Here is a 21,693-nt window from a genome sequence, read left to right on the forward strand (position 1 = left end):
CCATGCAGGCCCTTTTTCTGGCCAGAGAAATCTCACCTAAAACCTCCACTCCTGATCTTTCTTTCTCCATGTACTCCCAACTCTCTTCCCCTCCTGCCTGACCCCCGGGGACGCCCCTCTCTCGGGACTTCACTCTGGTCCCTCTGCGGACCTCTTTCACTCCAGTTTCTTCCCTCCAGAAAGCCCCCACCCTTTGCAGGATTCTGTTTCTCATTCACTTGCAAATACCATTCTCTCTTTCTCCTCCCTGCTGGCCAGGGGCCCCTCCCTTTTCCACTGTGTTCTTAAACCCCTCCTCCGTCAGGCCATTCTCCACCTACTATTGGCTCTTACACCAGTTTGCAGGACCCCAAGGCCCAACCCCAATTTTCTTGCAGAAAGTTCTGGTCCTGTTCTGCCTTTGGCTCCAGTGTTTCCTGCCAGATCTGGGTGCCGGGCTCCCCAAGAGCCCCCCTCCTCTTATTCTCAACCCCCAAACCCCTATCTGGGACCTGTGAACAAGGCATTTAAGTTTTTAATGGTCCCAACTAGTAGAAACAGGCCAAGACGGTTCACCAGGCCCACATGCAGCAGAAGGTAATGCTCCAAATCCCAGCTCTTGTGGCAGCCCTGAGGCCAGCAGAACAACAGGGGCAAGACACAGGAGGTGCCCAACCCAAGTCCGGGCCACAAAGAAAATCCCTACCAGGAGCTTGCTTTAAGTGTGGCAAGCAGGACCACTGTGCCCGACAGGGACCCTGCCCATGGCTGCCCACTGAGCCCTGCCCTGACTGCAAGCAACCTGGTCACTGGGAGAGCGATTGCCCCTTTGGGTAACAGGCTTTTCCTCAGTGCCTCTACGTGGAAGACAAGCTGCCCGAATGGGAAGGCCAAGCTAGCCGGACGGGCCCATCGTTTGAACTCCTGGGACTGATGCCCTGGACTCAGAGACCCTCATCAGCCTCACCAAAACCCAGGGTAATGCTACAAAAACGGGTACGTCCATCTCATTTCTTGTGGACACGGAGGCTACCTTCTCTGTTTTGCCATCACACTCTGGACCTCTAGTTCCCTCACAGGTCTCGGTTATGGGAATGAATGGGACCACCCCTTCTTTTCCTCTTTGCACACCACTCCTGACATGCAGTTTTTCCCCCTTTGTACGCCACTCCTGGCATACAGTTTTGCCTCAAGCTTGCCTCCATGCAGACCACTGGCAGTCGGAACCACTGGACTCTACCCATCTCCAGCTCACCAAAAGGCCGGACCATGCAGTTCACCCTATTACTCCACTTTTTAAAAATTCTTACAGGACCACATCACGAAGTTTTTCAACTCACAGTCAAACAGATGTTCCTCCTGACACCCCTCAAAACCACCACCTGCCTATCTCCCCCTCCCCACGATGCCCCTAATCAGCAGGAAGTAGCCAGACGAATAAGTGGCGCCCCTAATTAACATAAAAGACCGGAATGTAGGGTTGTGGGCAACGGGGGAAGGTCACGTGGGAACTCAGGCCCGGGAACTTTGGCTAGGACCACCCACAACCAAGCGTGCCAAAAGAAACTTTCCAAGAGCCCTTTGGAAAAGAGCGACACCTCCGTCAGCCAGTGAGATTTCACCACATCATATTAGCTCGACCACCCTAGGGACCTTTTAAATCTCTCTCACACAGGTCACCCCTTGCGACTCCTCTGACTCCTGACCCCCAGGACCAGAGAACATCATCCAGGCAGCGCGGTACTCAATAAAGTCTTTACTATTCTACACTTTGTGGCTCCGGCCCCTTCCTCCTTTCTCGGTGGGGAAAAATACCTTACATAAAGTAAGTCAAATAAATACACAGAAGAAAATAAGTATTCTTATCACTTCACAATTAAACCACTATTAATGTCTTGGCAGATATGTTTTCTTCTTTTTATTTAAAAAAAGTCTACTTCATAAAAACGATACATTTAAGAATTGAAACAATGCAAAAAGTAAAAAAAAAAATTTGAAGTAAAAAATCCTAAACCCCAAATTCCACCATCCAACAATGGTTAACGATAACTGTTGTAGGAGACGGCTCTGCACCAGTATAAACGGCAGTTAACTGCAGAGCAAGGGTTAACTGGAGACAGGAGATCTCGGAGTGTGTTGGCCATGGAGAGGCACTGGCCTGGGTTACTCAGTGCGTGTATGCAGGATTCTTGGAGCAATGCCTGCAAGAACCAGATGTCCTTTGTGATTCATAAGCTCTGAGACTCTGACTCTCCTTGTGCCCTTGTTCATGAAAAGAAACAGTAGATGTGCAGGGTTGGGGATGAAACGGATGGGAAAAACGGCTTGTGTAGCTTTCTAGTTTTAATTGCTGAGCTATGGTTTTTGGAACTCAATAAATATGCAGAAGCACTGTTTCTCGAGGCTGATTCCGCATAAGAGTTTCAGCCCTCTGCCCGGTGCAGTACATAGAATCTGGTGATTCTTTTGCCTTGTGAGTCCGAACCATGAAGAAATTCATAACAAACTGTCACTTCTTAAACAGCACACTTGATGCCTGTAAGCCCAGCTCTCCTCATCACAGACTTGGCATGAGGAAAAAAATAAAATAAATATAAAAATGGGCACTGTCCCTGGAACAAAGGAAGGAGGTCATCAATGTTGGCTATTATTGTTATTATTATGGGACATACGCTGCAGTTTGATTTGTGATACCAGAGTCACTTATCATTAATATTATTTCCATTGGACCTAAACTAGTATTGATAACTTCCTAATGGCTACCACTGATCCAATTCCTCTCTGAGTAACTGTTACTAATTCAATGTAATAAGAGATGTTAGGAGGAAATAATCAGCTGACTGCTGAGGTGGAATAAATGATAATTATATAGATGCATCATTAGACACAGAAAATCATCCAATGATTAGAGGAAAAAAGAGATCTCTCTTCACAATTCAGCTACAGTCACAGTAAGCCATAAAAGGATGAGGTTTTCAATGTAAGCAAATGGTGGTTTGGTCACTTCAGTAAGAAAACTCTGAATTCAGAAAGAAGCCCCTTTAAGAACAGCTCAATTTGCCACTACTAGTAGGAACCAGAAGGCCATAAAAAAAAAGAGATGCATATATAAACTTTAAAACATTATTTATAAGTAGGTAGCATTTTGTAAATTCAGAAGAACTTTAAAAAATTTAACTACATATTCAATGAAAAAGATTATCCCACAGTAGTAGAGCTCAATTGAATTGCTGAGGATATTTAGTGTAATAGAATGAATAAACAGACCCAGAACATTTAAACAACTTGTTGAAGGTTATATAACTAGCTACCTGCAGAATCTAGACTGGAACTAAGATCAAATGACTCCCTGTCCAATAATCTCTCTATAACACATCAATCAATTATTGAGTATAAGTCTGTTATAGAATGAAACTTTTAAAAAATTGGATTTATTTGGGTGATATCAACTAATAAAAGTATACAGGTTTCCGGTATACAATTCTACACTGCTCACAAAAATTAGGGGATATTTTAGTGCTTTATAGTCATTTTGAATTATCCCCTAATTTTTGTGAGCAGTATATATACATCATCTATACATTGCATTGTGTCTTCAACACCCCAAGTCTTCTTTCCTCATCATTTATTCTCCCTTTAACCTGTTCTACCTCTCCCACCCCCTCTTTCCCTCTTGTAATCACCATACTTCTAAATATAGGTGCAAATAACCTATATTGAGTAAGGTAATTTCTTCTATAATTAAAACGTAGTGTCTTCTACGTAGTACACAAACAGGATTATCCAAATCTGGTTTATGAAAGTAAGGCCCAAACTATGCCTTTACTTACACACACGACCACAGGAATAACAGGTAGCATAATATGCCCTGAAGACCGCTGAACTGGGAGTCAGCAGAGCGGTGGTGTTGGGCGTTCTCTTCACCTTGCTGAGCTTCAGTTTCCTCATTGGTAAAAGGTGAAAGGAAGGCGGGAAGAAGAACTAGATCTCTCAGGTTGTTGTTGAGGGAAATCGCATTTCAAATGTTTTCAATATTTTTATTATGAGAAGTTTCAAACATAAACAAAAGTAGGTCCTTTATACACTCATCATCCCTATTTAACAATTAATAAGATCTTGGCCACATTTGCTTGCTCCAAGTCCTACGTTTTGACTTTTGCTGAAGTATTTGAAAGCAAATCCCAGAGCTCCTATCATTTCAGCCCTGTATTTCAGTGTTCATCTATAAACAGAACGAGCACAACCACATTTGTCATTATTGTATTAGCAATTAACAGGAATTTCTCAGTAAGATCCAATGCTCATTCCAAATTCCCTCCAATTTTCTTAAAAATGTTTCTCTTTTTTTATAAAACTAATTTATTTAGGATTCTTAGTCAATTAAAAAGTTTTTTTTTCTATGACTTGAGAGAAAGGGAGAAAGGGCAAGAGGGAGGGAGAGAGGGAGTGAGAGACAGAGAAAGAGAGAAGCATCAACTCATTCTACTTAGTTGTTCCATTTAGTTGTGCACTCATTGGTTGCTTCTTGTATGTGCCCTGACTGGGGATCAAACCTGCGACCTCAGCACACTGGAATGACACTTTATCCACTGAGCTACCTTGCCAGGGCCAGGATTCTTAGTCAATTTTTGATCAAAGAAACACAATCCAAATAAATAGCAAGGTTTTAAGATTGACGTCTATATCTAGAGTTTAAGCAATTGACCATATTGTGATTATTACTATTGAATCTTTTTTCATCCCAATTCAATTTAGAAACTTTCAAGTGCTGTGAATATTCCCATCGATGTCAAAGTGTGGCTGTCAGCTAGTTATTGACTGAACGCCAGCAGGAGCTGGCAAAAATTATGTCTACACAGTGCACATCAAGAAGTTAGTGTCACTGCATGAGAAGTAAAAATTAGCACTTCATTGATGGTAACCAGTCAAGAAACGATGTAGATAAAGACAAGAGACAAGACACAATTGGGCCTGCCATGTGAGAATGGTCTGATGGGAAGAGTAGAATGCCTAAACTGGAATGTCAATAAACATAAAAGGCAGCGCCAAGTTCTAAGATTTGTACATCAAGGTGCATTGCTGATGAAACATTAAGGGGGTCTGGAACACTGCCACTGTTTTTTCTTCTATAGACTGGCAAGTAGTATTAGGCAGATTTTTCCTTTGGTCTTTTGGTTGGTAATTAACATATATTTACTCCAGGAGGCAGTAAGCACCTTAATTCACAGCTTACTTAGGTCTGAAATTTAATTCTTAACATATAAATGGGAACTGAATTGCCAACAAAAATTTTTTTACTGTTTTCTAAAAAAATGGTAGCCATGTGGTAAACACTGTAATAGAACAAACGCTTTATAGAAATGAATCATCACTAATTCTTCAGATGCCTAAACTCCCCGCCCCTCTTTTCTTTAGGATTTCAAAGGGAGAAGAAATCTTCAACTCTCTCACACATGTACTTGGATGTCAAAACCACAGCCTTGAGGATTCCACTTGGCTTTCCCGCTTCCTAAAATGGCCAGCCCTCTAAATCTTCCGATCCTTTTTGTTCTGCAAGTATCATTTGACTATAATAGAGATAGTGAGTTCTTTATACAATTACTCCTAAAGTAAGACATGCTAGCCTGCTTTATCTAATTCTGCATATGCTCTAGAACTGCCAGACGTTTCTAATGCAGGTATGAAGCAGGGTGATGCTTACTAAGAGCCTGAAAACACCAACATGACAATGAAACAGTGATTTACTGAGGATCTACTTCATAAAAAGCACTGTAAGCAAACAGGGATGACCATGATCTTCAGGAGTTCTCTGCTAATGGGGAAGACAGAGTACATAAAGTTATAATATAAAGTGAAATGTGCCCAGGGCTATGAGAGAACAAAGACTGGGGCACATCGCTGTGGGACCAGAACAGTCTCCTTAGATGAGACCACATTTGAACAGAGGAAGGACATAATTAACAAGTACATTAGAAATATGATTGAGCGAGGCCGCTTTAGAAGCAGATGAGTTGAATGAGGAAAAATCAAAGGAGGGAAAACAGCAAGGAAACACTGTGACAGTCCCAGAAGGAGTCAAAGAGGGCTTGATTTAGAACAATGCTGGCAAGGGAGAGAGGATGACTGTAACACAAGGAGAGAGGCTGGGCCTGAAACAGTTTTAGAAGTCAACAGGACCTGGGTGACTGCTGCAGCCTCAGAGGTAGGTCAGGTCGCCAAAGGAGACAGGCTGAGAGAAGAGACCCAGTCCTCAAAGAATGTTTATATTAGAAAAATTAAAAACAGAAAGCCAAAGGAAATGAAGAAGGATCAGACACTATTAGAAGAGAATCAGGAAAATAAACTGTCACGGAAGCTTAGAGATCTAATCTCAAAAACGTCAAGAACGGGAGGCAACAGAGCCAGGATGCAGAAAGGCCAATGGCAGTGGTCAGAGGACAACACAGGATTTTTCAATTAGAAATCTGTCAGTGAGCTTACCTTAGGTATCAGATAGTATTTGAGTAGCTTTGAAATCCCAGGATTCTAAGTCAACAATGCATAGAACTCCTGCTGTTTTTTTTCTGATTCAGGATTTCTTAATGTAGAGTTAGTTTCCTTATGAGTATACTTATTTTACTTCTGAACCAGTATCTACACTTCAGAATTTTTAATCTGGCAGAAAAAATATGACATGGACAAGAAGAATATCTTCTTTTTATCAATAGCTTACTTACCTCTCTTCATTGTTTTCCATCTGGTTGGGAAAAGCAGCAAAGTCTAGGAGTAGTTTAATGGCATCGAGGTAACCATTGTTACAGGACCAGTGCAAAGCGGTTCTCCCCTGTAAGCAGGAGCAGAAATCAGTACATCTGGAGTGGGTGTTTCTGTACAGTAGTTATTTATGCTAACTCAGAAAACAGTTCTCTCCCCATATTACTTAATTACAATAAGAGAAAATATTAATACAGTGCAGAAAAGGACAGTATTTAACCAAATGATCAACATCAGCACTCTGTGGAGAGGCGCACAGGCCTCCAGCAGCGATGCCGAGACAGATTTGGTCTCACTTATCACATATCCCAACCAAAATGTGACACTTGAATCTCATTATGAGGAACCATAAGGTAAATCTAAATTGAGTGAAATACAATAAATAGCCTGCATTCTCAAAACATTTCAATGTTATAAAAGATAAAGTCCTGAATCATTGCTCGAGATCAAGAGGGATACCGCATAGTGTTAAAGCAAAGAAGAAGATATCACAACTCTAAATCTATATGCACCTAATAAAGATGTCTGCATCCGAATTTCTAGAATGTGTAACTATGTTATGTTAGCTAGAAAGGATGTAGATGGAATTAAGGTTGTTAAATCAGCTGACCTTGTGGTGGGAGGTTATCCTGGGTTATTCAGGGAGGCCCAGTGTAAACATGAGGGCTCTTATAAGTGAAAAAAGGAGGCAGGAGAGGGAGTATCTGAGCGATGCAGTGTGAGAAAGCCTCGGCCAGTCACTGCTAGCTTTGATGATGGAGGAGTGGGGCCCCTGCCAAGGAATGAGGGCAGCATCCAGAAGCTGGGAAACGTCAAGGAACAGATTCTCACTTAGAGCCGCCAAAATGAAGGTAGTCCTGCCAACGCCTGGATTTTGATTTTTCGCCCAGTGAGCCCCTTTTTGGGTTTCTGACCTCCAGAACAGTAAAATAATAATCTCTGTTGTTCTAAGTCACTAAATTTGTGGTAATTTGTTACAGCAGGAATGGGAAATTAATGCAATCAATAACAAAAAGACAGGAAAATGCTCAACGGCCTGGAAATTAAATAATACACTACTCAAATAATCTATGGGTCAAATAATAAATCAAAAATAGAAATTAGAAAATGAGCTCAATGATAGTAATGGTTTAATTTATCTAAACTTGTAGGATACAGTTAAGCAGTGCTTAGAAGAAGCATACTTAAATACATATAGAAAAGAATATTGAAAAAAACAATGATTTAAACTTTTATCAAAAGAATCTTTAAAAAAAATAGTAAATCAAACCTGAGGAAAGTGGATGGCAAGAAAAAGATAAGTGGAAATGCAGCAGTTAAAAGAAGAGCATAAATTACTATTTTCCTATGACTACATTCGACTTTTTAAAAGAAATGGACCAATTTCTCAAAAATGCAATTTCTAAAGTGGAAAGGAAAATAATTAGAAAATATAAATAGTCTTGTAATTAGTAATGGAATTGAATCAGTTATTAACAACTTTTGCACAAAGAAAACACCTCGACCTGATGACTTCCCCAGGAAATCCTTCCAAGCATTTAAGGAAGAAGTGACCCCAATCTTACCCAAAGAAGAACTGCTTCCTAACTCTGTTTGTAAGGTCAGTGTGACCCTGCTACTGAAAACTGGCAAGTATAATATAAATACAAGGAAGAAAAATTATAGGTCAAACTCTCTAAGGAACATAGATGCAAAAATCTCAAAATATTAGCAAGTAAAATCTACTAATATACATATTTTAAAAATATATCACAAGTGGGGGAATGAAAAAGTGGTTTAACATCTGAAAATACAATGTAATCAATCAATCAATATAATTCATAATAACAGCAAAGAGGAGAAAAATAATATCACGTTGATAGGCCCTGGCCGGTTGGCTCTGTGGTAGAGCGTCAGCCTGGCATGCAGAAGTCCCAGGTTCAAGTCCCAGCCAGGGCACACAGGAGAGGCGCCCATCTGCTTCTCTACCCCTCCCCCCTCCTTCCTCTCTGTCTCTCTCTTCCCCTCCCGCAGCTGAGGCTCCACTGGAGCAAAAGATGGCCCGGGCGCTGGGGATGGCTCCTTGGCCTCTGCCCCAGGCGCTAGAGTGGCTCTGGTCGTGACAGAGCGACGCCCCGGATGGGCAGAGCATCGCCCCCTGGTGGCCGTGCCAGGTGGATCCCGGTCGGGCCCATGCGGGAGTCTGATTACCTCCCCGTTTCCAGCTTCAGAAAAATACAAAAAAAAAAAAAAAAAAATCACGTTGATAGATGCAGAAATAGTATGACAAAAATTAAACAGCTAATAGTGATTTAAAAAAAACTCTTAGCAACTAGAAATATAGGGGAACCAATAGAAAATATCATTTTAATGGTAAAATATTTAAAGCTTTCTCCTAGAGAAGCCAGAATGAGTTAAGCATGTCAACTATTACCAGTTCTATTCAACTCAATATTGGAGGTCCCAGCTAGTTCAATAAGGGAAGAAGTGAAAAGCATAAGTATTGAAAAGAAGAAAAGTGTTATCATTCATATAGTATGATTATTTACATAGATAATCCAGAACAATACACATAAAAAACCTACATATAAAAATTGTACTGGCCCTGGCTGGTTGGCTCAGTGGTAGAGCGTCGGCCTGGTGTGCAGGAGTCCCGGGTTCGATTCCCGGTCAGGACACACAGGAGAAGCACCCATCTGCTTCTCCACCCCTCCCCCTCTCCTTCCTCTCTCTCTCTTCCCCTCCCGCAGCCAAGGCTCCATTGGAGCAAAGTTGGCCTGGGTGCTGAAGATGGCTCCATGGCCTCTGCCTCAGGCGCTAGAATGGCCCTGGTTGCAATAGAGCGACGCCCCAGATGGGCAGAGCATCACCCCCTGGTGGGCATGCTGGGTGGATCCTGGTTAGGCACATGCGAGAGTCTGTCTGACTGCCTCCCCGTTTCCAACTTCAGAAAAATACAAAACAAACAAACAAAAATTGTACTGTAGAGTAAATAGAACTTACTTATGTAAGAAACAGGGAACTTATAAAAAATGTAAAAGGTACTGCAAATTATAAAAGATGTATTTCTAACAACATAGGTACAATAACATTTATATTTTTTATATTGTTAATTTTATATATAGTAACAACCATGGTAAATATTTATTGAAAGGATTAATAGGCAATGTATTTTCTGACTTGGAAAACATAATAGGTAGGGTTTTTAAGGCATTGAAAGTAAGTAAAGTAGCAAAAGAAGTCAATACTGGCTAATTGAGAGAAAGCAGTATGTTACTACACAGCTAGGGGAAGCATAGATTAACCCACGTTTTAGAAATCAGTTCAACAGTACATATCAGTCTAAACACATCCATATACCATTCATTCTTTGATACAATCATCTCACTTAGGGAAAATTATTCCAAGGGAATAATACAAAATTTTTAAAAAGATAAATGCACAAAAATGATTAATGCAACATGATCATGTGTGTAGAAATAGGATAATTAAATACTTATTTAATTTAAAAACTTGGGTGACAGACATAGTTTGGACCCTGACTCCTTCCAGCATGCCACTGTTGTCACCTAAGGGTAATTATTTAACCTCCATGAGCTTCAATTTCTTCCTCTGTAAAATGGGGATAATATATACTTCTATACAGAGTTGCTATGAGGATTGAGTGAGTTATTAAACTTTGTAATGTTAAACATCCATGATTATGAAAAGCCAAATGAAAAAATACTGGGGAGTGAACAAAACAATATGTGGTTTGTAAAATCATATCACATATACCTATATACAGACATATCCATATGCCATGTATATATATATATTTTACAAAAATTATAAAATTATTCCCATCTTATAATATGCCTTTGCTAAACTATATAGATATATAGGCAAGGGCTTGAAGAGAACATGGACACATAAAAATCATTTTTAATTAAAAGATCTGAGAGGGAATCTCTTCATTTGGCTCTTCATTCTCAAATTGTCGTTTTCCTTAATTTCAGCGAACAAGAAAAATACTCTAAACACTTTGGAGCAAACAATATGGAAAAGACCCAGAACTGCTACCTCTTTGTCCTGAATGTTAGGGTCTGCATTATTTTCCATGAGCACCGCCATGCAGTTGATGTATCCCCCATAGGCAGCACACTGCAAAGGGGTTCTTCCTGCATAATCTTGCACGTTCGGATTGATCTTATTTTCTATCAGGATCTGGCAGACATCAGCGTTCCCTCCCAGCGCTGCCCAGTGTAGCAGAGAGTGTCCATCCTGGTCGACTCGATCTACCCTTGCTCCACCTGAAAAAGCAAGAATGTAATGGAAATGACTAGCAGAGACAGCAGGTATTAAAAATGTAAAAAATATGTAACAGCCCCTTAAATGCTTTACACTTAGCAAAATGCTTCTGTGTATATTATCTACTTCAGATTTTTACACTAAGCTTGTACATTGGTCAGGGTAGACATCATTTTCCCTTTACAGAAAATGAAACAGGTCAGGCAGGTGAGGTGACTTTTGCCAAAATCACACAACTACCAACAGGTGGAGCCAGGCCCTTGCACTTCCTGGTGTGGTGGTGCTCTTGCCTCCACCCTTCTACCCAGGCGGCTCTGCTGTGTGAGGCTGTTTTTTTCAAATGGTGAGTGCAAGAATTCCTACCTTTTGGGAGGGAATCATTAGGAGCACTCTTAATAACTAACCTTTAATAAGTGTCTGAATCACATCTTTGTGTCCCATCTCACAGGCTCGGAAGAGTGGAGTGTGTTTCATGACATCAGTAGCATCGACTTGAGCATTATTTTCCAGTAATAACTTCACGGTGCTGACATGGCCAGAAAGGGCAGCTGCGTGTAAAGCTAGAGGGAGAAAGCGATGAGCTTCTTAGCAGCAACCCGACGTCTTTATTATTCTGGCTATGCAGCTTTCCTCTTTTCATTTCCCCATCATGTTGGCTAATGCAATCTGATCTTCAGGATTCTGTTACTTTTGCAGATTTCTATCTTTCTTTCTATTCATATGTATTACTTACACTTTCCCCCTCTTCTACCTTTCTCGTATCACTGTTTTCTTCCTTTCCATCCTGTTGGTCTGAAATGGTCCCTTCTTCTCAGTTACTAGTTTACTATCTTTTCCCCTTTCAAAGAGAGCAAGAGAACAAAAATGGCAAAGAGAAATGATTTAAATGACGCAGGCAATTCCGCCCTCCAACCCACTCGACAAGCATATGTCCGAGGGTTGGTGTGACGGGAGACATCATCGTTCCTTCACTGAGTTACATGAGCTATTCCTGCGGCTGCCCTGTGCACCCACGCGCTACTGAGAGTTTGGGCATCTTACTGAGTTGAGTACATTTTTCATACAACATGGCTCCAAAGGCAGGCTGGCAATTTCCTCAGGGCCCAATTTAGGAAACAGCAATTCATTTCGACATCTGAGAAAATACTGAGATGGAATGTGGCCCCTTCTCTGGTGCTTTGAAAGGGCTTTGAAAGCGTAATTGTGACTGTACGTGAGTGTCACGTTGGTGCCTGTTACTCCACTCTCTGACTTGTCTGATGCCACTGCTCTTTCGGTCCCTGAAATTCTGCTGAATTTGCCGGATAACTATCTAGAGGCCTGGGCCAGTTCTTTCTGAGTATTTTGGCTCTGTAGTGCATAGAACAATTTTCTTTCATAATGTGTGATCCATGAATCAGAACCTAGGATGCCTGTAAAATTGCAGAATCCTGAAGATTTGCTGAGAACCTACTATGGGCTGGATATTAATGTAATGATGGGAATTCAGCAGGGAACAAAACAGATAAGGTTACATTCTAGTAGAGGAAGCAAAAAAAACAAAAACAAACCCCAAACCCAAATATATAAACAAGGAAGTACTAGGTAGTGATGAATGGTATAAAATAATAAGTAATAAAAGGTATTTTGATTTTAGAGTGACTGGGGACTACTTTTGACTGATGGTTAGGGAAAGCCTCGGTAAGGAGCTGACATTTAAGTTGAGACCTGAACTATAAAAAAGAAATGCGGTGATCTGGAGAGAGAACGGCTTGGGCACAGGGATCAGTCAGTACAAGGACAGGAACGAATCTTTGTCTGAGGAAGGCAAGGAAGCTGCAGCACAACAGGAGAAAAGGCCAGATCATAAGAGGCCGTGCAGGTCACAGTGCTGGAAGACACGAGGGCTCTGCACGGTGAGTGGTATTCCCTGATTTATGGTTTAAGCAGAAAACACTCCAGCTGTCTTGAGGAAAATGCACTGTAGTAGGTTAGAATATAAGCAGGGAGACCAGTTGAAACTCTTGCTGTAGACTGGGTGAAAAATCATGGCTTGAACTTGGGTTGCAGGAGTGGAGTTGGAAGGAAGTAGAAAGATTCAGAACATATTTTGGAGGTGGAGCCAACAGGACTTGTTGACAGGATTTGAAACAGGATCTCTGTCTGGACAGTCTGGAAATCTGCATTTTGCCAAAAAGCCCTAGTGATTCTTATGCATATCTGAGTTTGAGAACTCTGATGTACATGGATAAACGCTGGTTTGGCCCAGATTAGATTCAGACAGGTGTGAGAGATTTCACATGTTCAAAGTACTGTCATGTGGAACAAAGTACAGAGCAGAGCACTTGGGCTGACACATTTTGGCTGAGTGTTGGGAAGAACATTCTAGTAGAACCAGGTTAGGAGGGAAGCAGTGGGTCCCTACATTGGAGCAGTTCTGACAGGCTGACAGACCACTGCTGCAGAGTGCTACAATATAATGCAGGCGAAAGCACGATATACCTATGATACTTCAATTATTTTCACATTTTAAGAGCCCGAGAATGTTTTCCCCCACAAATGAAATTTTATAAAACACTCAACATCCAAAACAGGTAAGAGTTGTTCTGCTAAAGCAGGTGTAGAGGGTCACCCGGTTAAGCATCCACACCCTCAGCTCACTTCAGGTACCTCTGTAGAAGCCTATTGTTCTGAAGAACATGGTTGGGAAACACTGGACTAGATCTAATTCTAATTTCAAAATTTTCTAATTCTGAAAATCTATAATTCTGTTACCTGGCATCAAAATACAATAGATACTCTTCAGATACATACCTTTGTCAAATAAAAAAGATACAATTAAAGTAAGCAAAACATAGAACAAATGATCGAATTAAAGAAAATCCCCCATTTCTGAGTATTTATATTTTCTTTATTTAAAAATAATCTGAGGCCTGACCAGGTGGTGGCGCAGTGGGATGCCGAGGACCCAGGTTCGAGCATCAGACTGGGATGCCGAGGACCCAGGTTTGAACCCCTGAGGTCGCCAGCTTGAGCGTGGGCTCATCTGGTTTGAGCAAAAGCTCACCAGCTTGGACCCAAGGTCGCTGGCTCCAGCAAGGGGTTACTCCGTCTGGTGAAGGCCCGCAGTCAAGGCACATATGAGAAAGTAATCAATGAACAACTAAGGTGTCACAATGCGCAACAAAAACCTAATGATTGATACTTCTCATCTTTCCATTCCTGTCTGTCTGTCCCTGTCTATCCCTCTCTCTGACTCTCTCTCTGTCTCTGTAAAAAAATAAATAAATAAAAATAAAAATAAAAAAATAAAAATAATCTGAGCCTTGTGCTTGCTTCGGCAGCACATATACTAAAATTGGAACAATACAGAGATTAGCATGGCCCCTGCACAAGGATGACATGCAAATTCGTGAAGCGTTCCATACTTTTTAGAATCTATGTAAACCCAATAAATTAAGATAAAATAAAATAAAATAAATAAATATTAAAAAAATAGTCTTAGCCTTAACTATTGCTGCTGCTTTTTGAAAAAGAGCCAAAAGTTTACATAGAAGTGCTCTTTCTTAAAATTTAAATTTATATTATAAAAAATTTTAATCACATTCAAAAGTAAAGAGCCTGACCAGGCAGTGGCACAGTGAATAGAGTGTTGACCTGGGACAACTGAGAACCCAGGTTTGAAACCTGAGGTCACCGGCTTGATCAGGGGTTCACCAGCTTGAGTGCAGGGTCTCTGGCTTGAACATGGGATCATAGACATGGTTGCTGGCTTGAGCCCAAAGGTTGTTGGCTTGAAGCCCAAGGTCTCTGGCTTGAGTGTAAGGTTACGGGCTTGAGCCCAAGGTCAATGGCTTGAAGCCCAAGGTGGCTGACTTGAGCAAGGGGTCACTCACTCTACTATAGCTCCCTAGTCAAGGTACGTATGAGAAAGCAGTCAATGAACAACTAAGGTGTCGCAACAAAGAATTGGTGCTTCTCATCTCTCTCCCTTCCTGTCTGTCTGTCCCTATTTGTCCCTCTCTCTGTCTCTCTCTATCTCTCTCTCTCTCACACACACACAAAGTAAAGAAAGACAGTAGTCCAGTAAACTCAACATACCTATCACCCAGCTTCGGCAATTATCAGCACATGGTTAATCTTGCTCCCTCTAACTGCCATCTATCCCCTTCACTCTTAATTGTTTTTATTAAAATTCTAAAGTCATGTCCTTCCATTTGTAAATATGTTAGTAAGTACACATATGAAAGACTTTTTTTTTTTTTTTTTTTTACAGAGGCAGAGATAGACAGGGACAGACAGACAGGAACGGAGAGAGATGAGAAGCATCAATTATCAGTTTCTTGTTTGCGCGTTGCGACTTCTTAGTTGTTCATTGATTGCTTTCTCACATGTGCCTTGACCGTGGGCCTTCAGCAGACTGAGCAACCCCCTGCTGGAGCCAGCAACCTTGGGTCCAAGCTGGTGAGCTCTTTGCTCAAGCCAGATGAGCCCGCGCTCAAGCTGGCGACCTCGGGGTCTCGAACCTGGGTCCTTCCGCATCCCAGTCCGATGCTCTATCCACTGCGCCACCACCTGGTCAGGCTGAAAGACTTTTTTTTAAAAGAAACATAACCATTGTGTCAGTCAGGGTCCATTTAGAAGATAGAAACCACACCAGACACTTTAACAGAGAGAATTCAATATAAAGAATTGTTAGCTATGCACTGAGAAGTGAAAAGGCCAAACGGGAATACTATTACAGAGGTAGTAAGTGCAGAAAGTAATTACAAATTCTAGGACTGGAGGAATGAAAAGAAGAGGGTAGAATTATTAAAATTTAAAAAGCTTGGAAGAGGAGCCCTGCAGAACCGAAACTGAGAACTCTGAGCAGGGGCTCCGCATGGCCAGCTGGTGCTGGTGTCTTGGAGGAGGGTGCTGAGGGTGCTGGAAACTGAGGGAGGGAAAAACTGCAAAGTGAAATTAACCGTGCCACTGGAATAAAGTATCCCTGCTGAGTTGAAGAAGACTTACTATAATACAAACAGTGAGGTCCACAGAAACAGGACACAAAAACAAGAGTAGTAAGCAAACAGGAAGATGTGCCGTAATTCCCCAGGTATAAGATGTGCCTTTTTTTTTTCTTTTTTTCTTTTTGTATTTTTCTGAAGCTGGAAATGGGGAGAGACAGTCAGACAGACTCCCGCATGTGCCAGACCGGGATCCACCCGGCACGCCCACCAGGGGGCGATGCTCTGCCCACCAGGGGGCGATGTTCTGCCCCTCCGGGGCGTCGCTCTGTCGCAACCAGAGCCACTCTAGCACCTGGGGCAGAGGCCAAGGAGCCATCCCCAGCGCCCGGGCCATCCTTGCTCTAATGGAGCCTTGCTGCCGGAGGAGAAGAGAGAGACAGAGAGGAAGGAGAGGGGGAGGGGTGGAGAAGCAAATGGGCGCCTCTCCTGTGTGCCCTGGCCAGGAATCAAACCCGGGACTCCTGCACACCAGGCCGACACTCTACCACTGAGCCAACCGGCCAGGGCCAAGATGTGCCTTTTTTCCTCCTAAAAAATTTAGAGTCTAAAAACTGGGTGCATCTTATCTTATACAGTAGTTGTAGATTGTTTTACTTGAATTTCCTGCTTTTTCACGCTTGATTTTGTGCTCATTGTTGAAGACAGTGTTTTGTCATCAGACACAGATGAGGACAAACTAATGGATGGAAGGTGTTTGTTTTTTTAAATAATTTATTTATTTTTATTTAGACAATTAATTTAACAGGGTGACATTGGTCAACTAGAGTACATAGATTTAGAGAAAACATCTTCACATCATTTGGACAATAGATTATGTTGTATACTCATCACCCAAAGAAAAATCATCCTCTATCAACTTATATTTGTTTTTCTTTATGCTCCTCCCTCTCCTCCCTTCCCCTCCCCTGGTAACCACCACACTCTTGTCCATGTCCATGAGTCGGTTTAGTGTCCCACCTATGTATGGAATCATACAGTTCTTAGTTTTTTCTGATTTACTTATTTCACTCAGTATAATGTTATCAAGGTCCATCCATGTTGTTGTAAATGATCCTGTCATCATTTCTTATGGCTGAGTAGTATTCCATAATATATATGTACCACATCTTCTTTATCCAAACATCTATTGAAGGGCTTTTTGGTTGTTTCCATGTCTTGGCCACTGTGAATAATGCCGCGATGAACATGAGGGTGCATGTGTCTTTACGTACCAATGTTTTTTAGTTTTGGGGGTATATACCCAGTAGAGGGATTGCTGGGTCATATGATAGTTCTATTCTTAATTTTTTGAGGAACCACCATACTTTTTTCCATAATGGTTGTACTAATTTACATTCCCACCAACAGTAAATGAGGGTTCCTTTTTCTCCACAGCCTCTCCAACACTTGTTATTACCTGTCTTGTTGATAATAGCTAATCTAACAGGTGTGAGGTGGTATCTCATTGTAGTTTTGATTTTCATTTCTCTAATAGCTAGTGAAGATGAGCATCTTTTAATATATCTATTGGCTATTTGTATTTCTTCTTGGGAGAAGTGTCTATTCATGTCCTCTTCCCATTTTTTTATTGGATTGTTTGCTTGTTTGTTGCTGAGTTTTGTGAGTTCTTTGTATATTTTGGATATTAGCCCCTTATCTGAGCTGTTGTTTGAAAATATCATCTCCCTCCCTGGAGGTGGGCTCAGCAGTAGAGCATTGGCCCGGCGTGTGCAAGTCCTGGGTTTGATTGCTGGTAAGGGCACACAGGAGAAGCGCTCATCTGCTTCTCCACCCCTCCCCCTTTCCTTCTTCTCTCTCTGTTCTCCTTCTGCAGCCAAGGCTCCATTGGAGCAATGTTGGCCCAGGCACTGAGGATGGCTCCATGGCCTCCTCCTCAGGTGTTAGAATGGCTCTAGCTGCAAAAGAGCAACACCCTAGATGGGCAGAGCATCGCCCCCTGGTGGGCATGCCAGGCGGATCCTGTTCAGGCACATGCAGGAGTCTGTCTCCCTGCTTCTAACTCGGAAAAACACAAAAAAAAAAGAAAAAGAAAATATCATCTCCCATTTAGTTGGCTGTCTGTTTGTTTTGTTGTCAGTTTCTTTTGCTGTGCAGAAGCTTCTTAGTTTGATGTATTCCCATTCATTTATCTTTCCCTTTGCATCCCTTGCCTTTGTAGTCAAATTCATAAAATGTCCTCTACAGCCAAGGTCCATGAGTTTAGTACCTATCTTTTCTTCTATGTAATTTATTGTTTCAGATCTTGTATTTAGGTCTTTGATCCATTTTGTGGATGGGAGTTTTGACAGTGATGAGGAGTTGTATGAATTTTATGATGAATAAGACTTGAGTTCAATAACTTTATGTAATACATATCTTTTCAAATTTTGGGTCCCAAAATTAAGGTGCCTCTTATACATGGGAGCATCTTATACATGGGGGAATACAGTCATCGCCTGTTGCTCACCCAGCTCCCCAGTCTCCCTCTATTGCCCCTTATGGGCTGATCCTAACAGGGCACCTGCAGGCAAAGGGGAAATGTGGTTCGCAGAGCCCCAGCCTCAGCAATCAAAAAAAAAAACTGTCCCATTATCATACCTTGAAAACATCAACAAAAATTCTGTAATATCAAATATCGACATAGTGTTCATATTTTCCTGATGGCTTTATCATTTTTAGAATTGGTTCAAGATTCAAATCATGTCTGCATATTGTAGTTGATAAAAACTCTTTTTAAGAAAATTTGAATGTACTGATTATTATTATTTTTTAATTTTTTAATTGCAGTTTAGAACTTTTTTTCAATAGAGAAGATAAAACAACATTGTAGAGGGATGATGGAGAGGAACTGACTTTCACAGACAAGAGATGTCAGGAACCATCTCTGATATATAATAAAACCCATAGGAGAAAGAGCCCAAGGAATTAATGAATCTGAGAAGAATTTATGGCTGAACTCCAACCATGGTGCACATCAGAAAGACACCTTTGGTCAAAAGGATGCAAGTATTTTCACCTATACTTTTTAAAAATACATGAAAAGTTAAACTAAAAGCAAGGCTAGAGATAAAGTGAAAGACTGCATACCAATGAAAGTCAGAGAAAAAATTAAACATTCAAAATCATTTATAAACTCAGTGTCCTATGTATCTGCACTATACCTCTCAATGGTATACCTCGCTTAATGTCTACTATGAGGCTTTGTTAAGAAATAATTTTGAAAGTTAAAGCCTCTGTTAAAATTGGTATTACTTAAAAATTCTTTAAAAATCACAGAGGGTGTGGTGGTATAGGTACAGGGAGGAGATGATTAGGTATAGCAACTTCCCTCTCCACTCTTCCCCCCAGTGCTGGAGCATCGGTGTGGGTGGCAAAGAAAGATCCCATTCAGGACAACATGTAGATACAAATGGCTCTGGTATGTTTCTACAAATAAGAAAACAACATGGAGAAGCTCGTAGCTGAGTTTTTAGTCTATTCAGTGTTATTGTGCTATTGTGTGATTTTCCTTTCTTTCCGATTTGCAATTGGGATCAGTACACAAGAAAGGGATCGCCAGCTGACAATGAATGCTAAAACACTTGTACCTCTCTTAGTAACTGACACATAGTTAAAGGACTCTCTTATTAGAGAAAGAGACTCAAAGCAGCATCTAGTAAGAGCTTGATGCAAGCTGACTTGGAGCTTTGAAGCTCCTAGAGTCATGGGAGGTTACCTCTAAAAAGGCAGGATGAGGTAATGCTATTCAAATCTGAGAAAAGAGAATGTTAAATGAGATTGGTGAGAATATACTTAGATGTGTGCATTTCTTAAAATAACTCCACATTTCTGAAATTACAATTAATAACTTCTAAATATGTGTAGTTTTAAAGTATGAGTTTATGGGTTTTTTACACAAAGATAATCAGAGAAGTCCGATACAGCATGTCTAAGGAGCAACCAGGGTTTTAAACCAAACGCCACCATTCACTTGGTAGAAACATAGGATAACTTTAGCCATAATACTTGGGAGGAATTTAGGCCTTTGAGTGATATCCTGGCAACCTAAACTGAGAAAGTAAAAATGAAAGTCAAACAATATTAGATTAGGGACAATGATTTTCAGGTACTATTGTACAAGTTATATAGCATTATCTACATTTTTGAGCCTGAATGAAAGCAAATCAGTTATGCCTACCAGTTCTTACCTGTACCTCCATACTTGTCTGCCATGTTGATATCAATGTCAGATTTTAAACTCAGCATAGTCCTAAGGACATCGTTACTGCCTTTCCCAGCAGCCCACATAAAGGATGTTCTTCCTTCAAGGTCTGAATCATCTTTCACTGAAGGATGTGTTAAAAAGACTTTAACTGTTTCCTGTAAGAAAACTTTATTTAAAAATTTGAGACAAGAGTAGTATTTTCTATGGTAACCAAGACACGCTTATATGTGATTTCCACTAAGAAGCAAAATAGTTTCCCCTGCTTTTGAATTAAAATTATGGTAGGATGTTTTGGGGTTTTTTTGTTATTATTGATGTTTTACAAAAAGAGAACTGAAACCTCTCATAAATTAATAAAGCCCAGGAGAATCAAGGGGCTTGAAATTGAGCTTAGAATTTTGCATAATTATTAAAAATCATCTCTGGAGATGGCAGATTATTATTATCCAAAACAAGTATTTCTTTGAATAAACATCCACAATATTTTACCATTCTTTCTTAGTCCCATAGCATACTCAATCACTGGTATCTGTACATATGTTATTCAGATCTTGGGCAAGTCATTTAATCTCTTAGAACCTTGGTTTCTTCACCTGTAAATAGGGATAACTTGACCAATCTTATAACATGCTCTATATCATAGTCTTATATGAAAACATGGCTTGAGTTCCCATTTTTATAGATTGACTAGAATGGGTCAATTGATTTTCTTATCTATTTGTAATAAAAAAGAGATCCTCTTCAAAATCTACTTTGTATTTTTCTGAGATCTTGGAAGATAAATAAGATAATGGTTTGCTAAAACTCTAGGCGATAAATTTTTATGAATACCAGGGAGGAAGGACTATAGCTATAGTTGTGAGTACTAGAGAGAAAGAAGGGTGGGAAATAAGATATGTTAGCAATCTGAGTACTCAATATATTCAGTGGTGCATTGGGGAAGTCAGGAAGATGAAATTATACTATGCTGATAGTATTCTTATAACTTATCTACTTATTTATTTAAAATATTTTATTTATCACCTGACTTGGTGGTGGCACAGTGGATAGAGCGTAGGACTGGGATGCAGAGGACCCAGGTTCAAAACCCCAAGGTCACTGTCTTGAGCGCAGGCTCATCTGTCTTGAGCGTGGGCTCACCAACTTGAGAGTGGGGTTGCTGGTTTGAGCGTGGGATTACAGACATGACCCCATGGTCACTGGCTGGAAGCCCAAGCTCACTGGCTTGAGCCAAAGGTCGCTGGCTTGAGCAAAGGGTCACTTGCTCTGCTGTAGTCCCCCGGTCAAGGCACATATGAGAAAGCAATCAGTGAACAACTAAGTTGCTGAAACAAAGAATTGATGCTTCTCATCTCTCCCTTCCCGTCTGTCTGTCCCTACCTGTCCCTCTCTCTGTCTCTATCTCTGTCACACACACATATATATTAATTGATTTTAGAGAAAGGAGAGAGAGAAGGGGGTGGGGAGCGGGAAGCATCAATTTACGAGTTGCTTCTCATATGCACCTTGACCAGGCAA

The 21,693-nt window shown here is 40.9% G+C and overlaps 1 protein-coding gene and 1 non-coding gene across 6 annotated transcripts in view; one reads left to right on the top strand and one right to left on the bottom strand.

Annotated features, from left to right (window-relative positions):
• INVS (inversin) overlaps nucleotides 1-21,693 on the bottom strand; it is a 138,093-nt gene that overhangs the window by 43,582 nt on the left and 72,818 nt on the right. For all 5 annotated transcript variants that reach the window (XM_066367554.1, XM_066367551.1, XM_066367553.1 and 2 more), the window contains 4 exons: nucleotides 20,159-20,330; nucleotides 11,406-11,561; nucleotides 10,774-11,003; nucleotides 6,696-6,802 (listed from right to left, as the gene is read on the bottom strand). In XM_066367554.1, the coding sequence (XP_066223651.1) occupies nucleotides 6,696-6,802; nucleotides 10,774-11,003; nucleotides 11,406-11,561; nucleotides 20,159-20,330 (665 nt within the window). The remainder of the gene's footprint in view (nucleotides 1-6,695; nucleotides 6,803-10,773; nucleotides 11,004-11,405; nucleotides 11,562-20,158; nucleotides 20,331-21,693) is intronic.
• Nucleotides 14,309-14,412, top strand: LOC136396461 (U6 spliceosomal RNA). Its single transcript, XR_010749748.1, has one exon. It is a non-coding gene; the product is annotated as a U6 spliceosomal RNA (small nuclear RNA).

This window comes from Saccopteryx leptura, chromosome 2, assembly GCF_036850995.1.
Source record: "Saccopteryx leptura isolate mSacLep1 chromosome 2, mSacLep1_pri_phased_curated, whole genome shotgun sequence".
Taxonomy (NCBI): domain Eukaryota; kingdom Metazoa; phylum Chordata; class Mammalia; order Chiroptera; family Emballonuridae; genus Saccopteryx; species Saccopteryx leptura.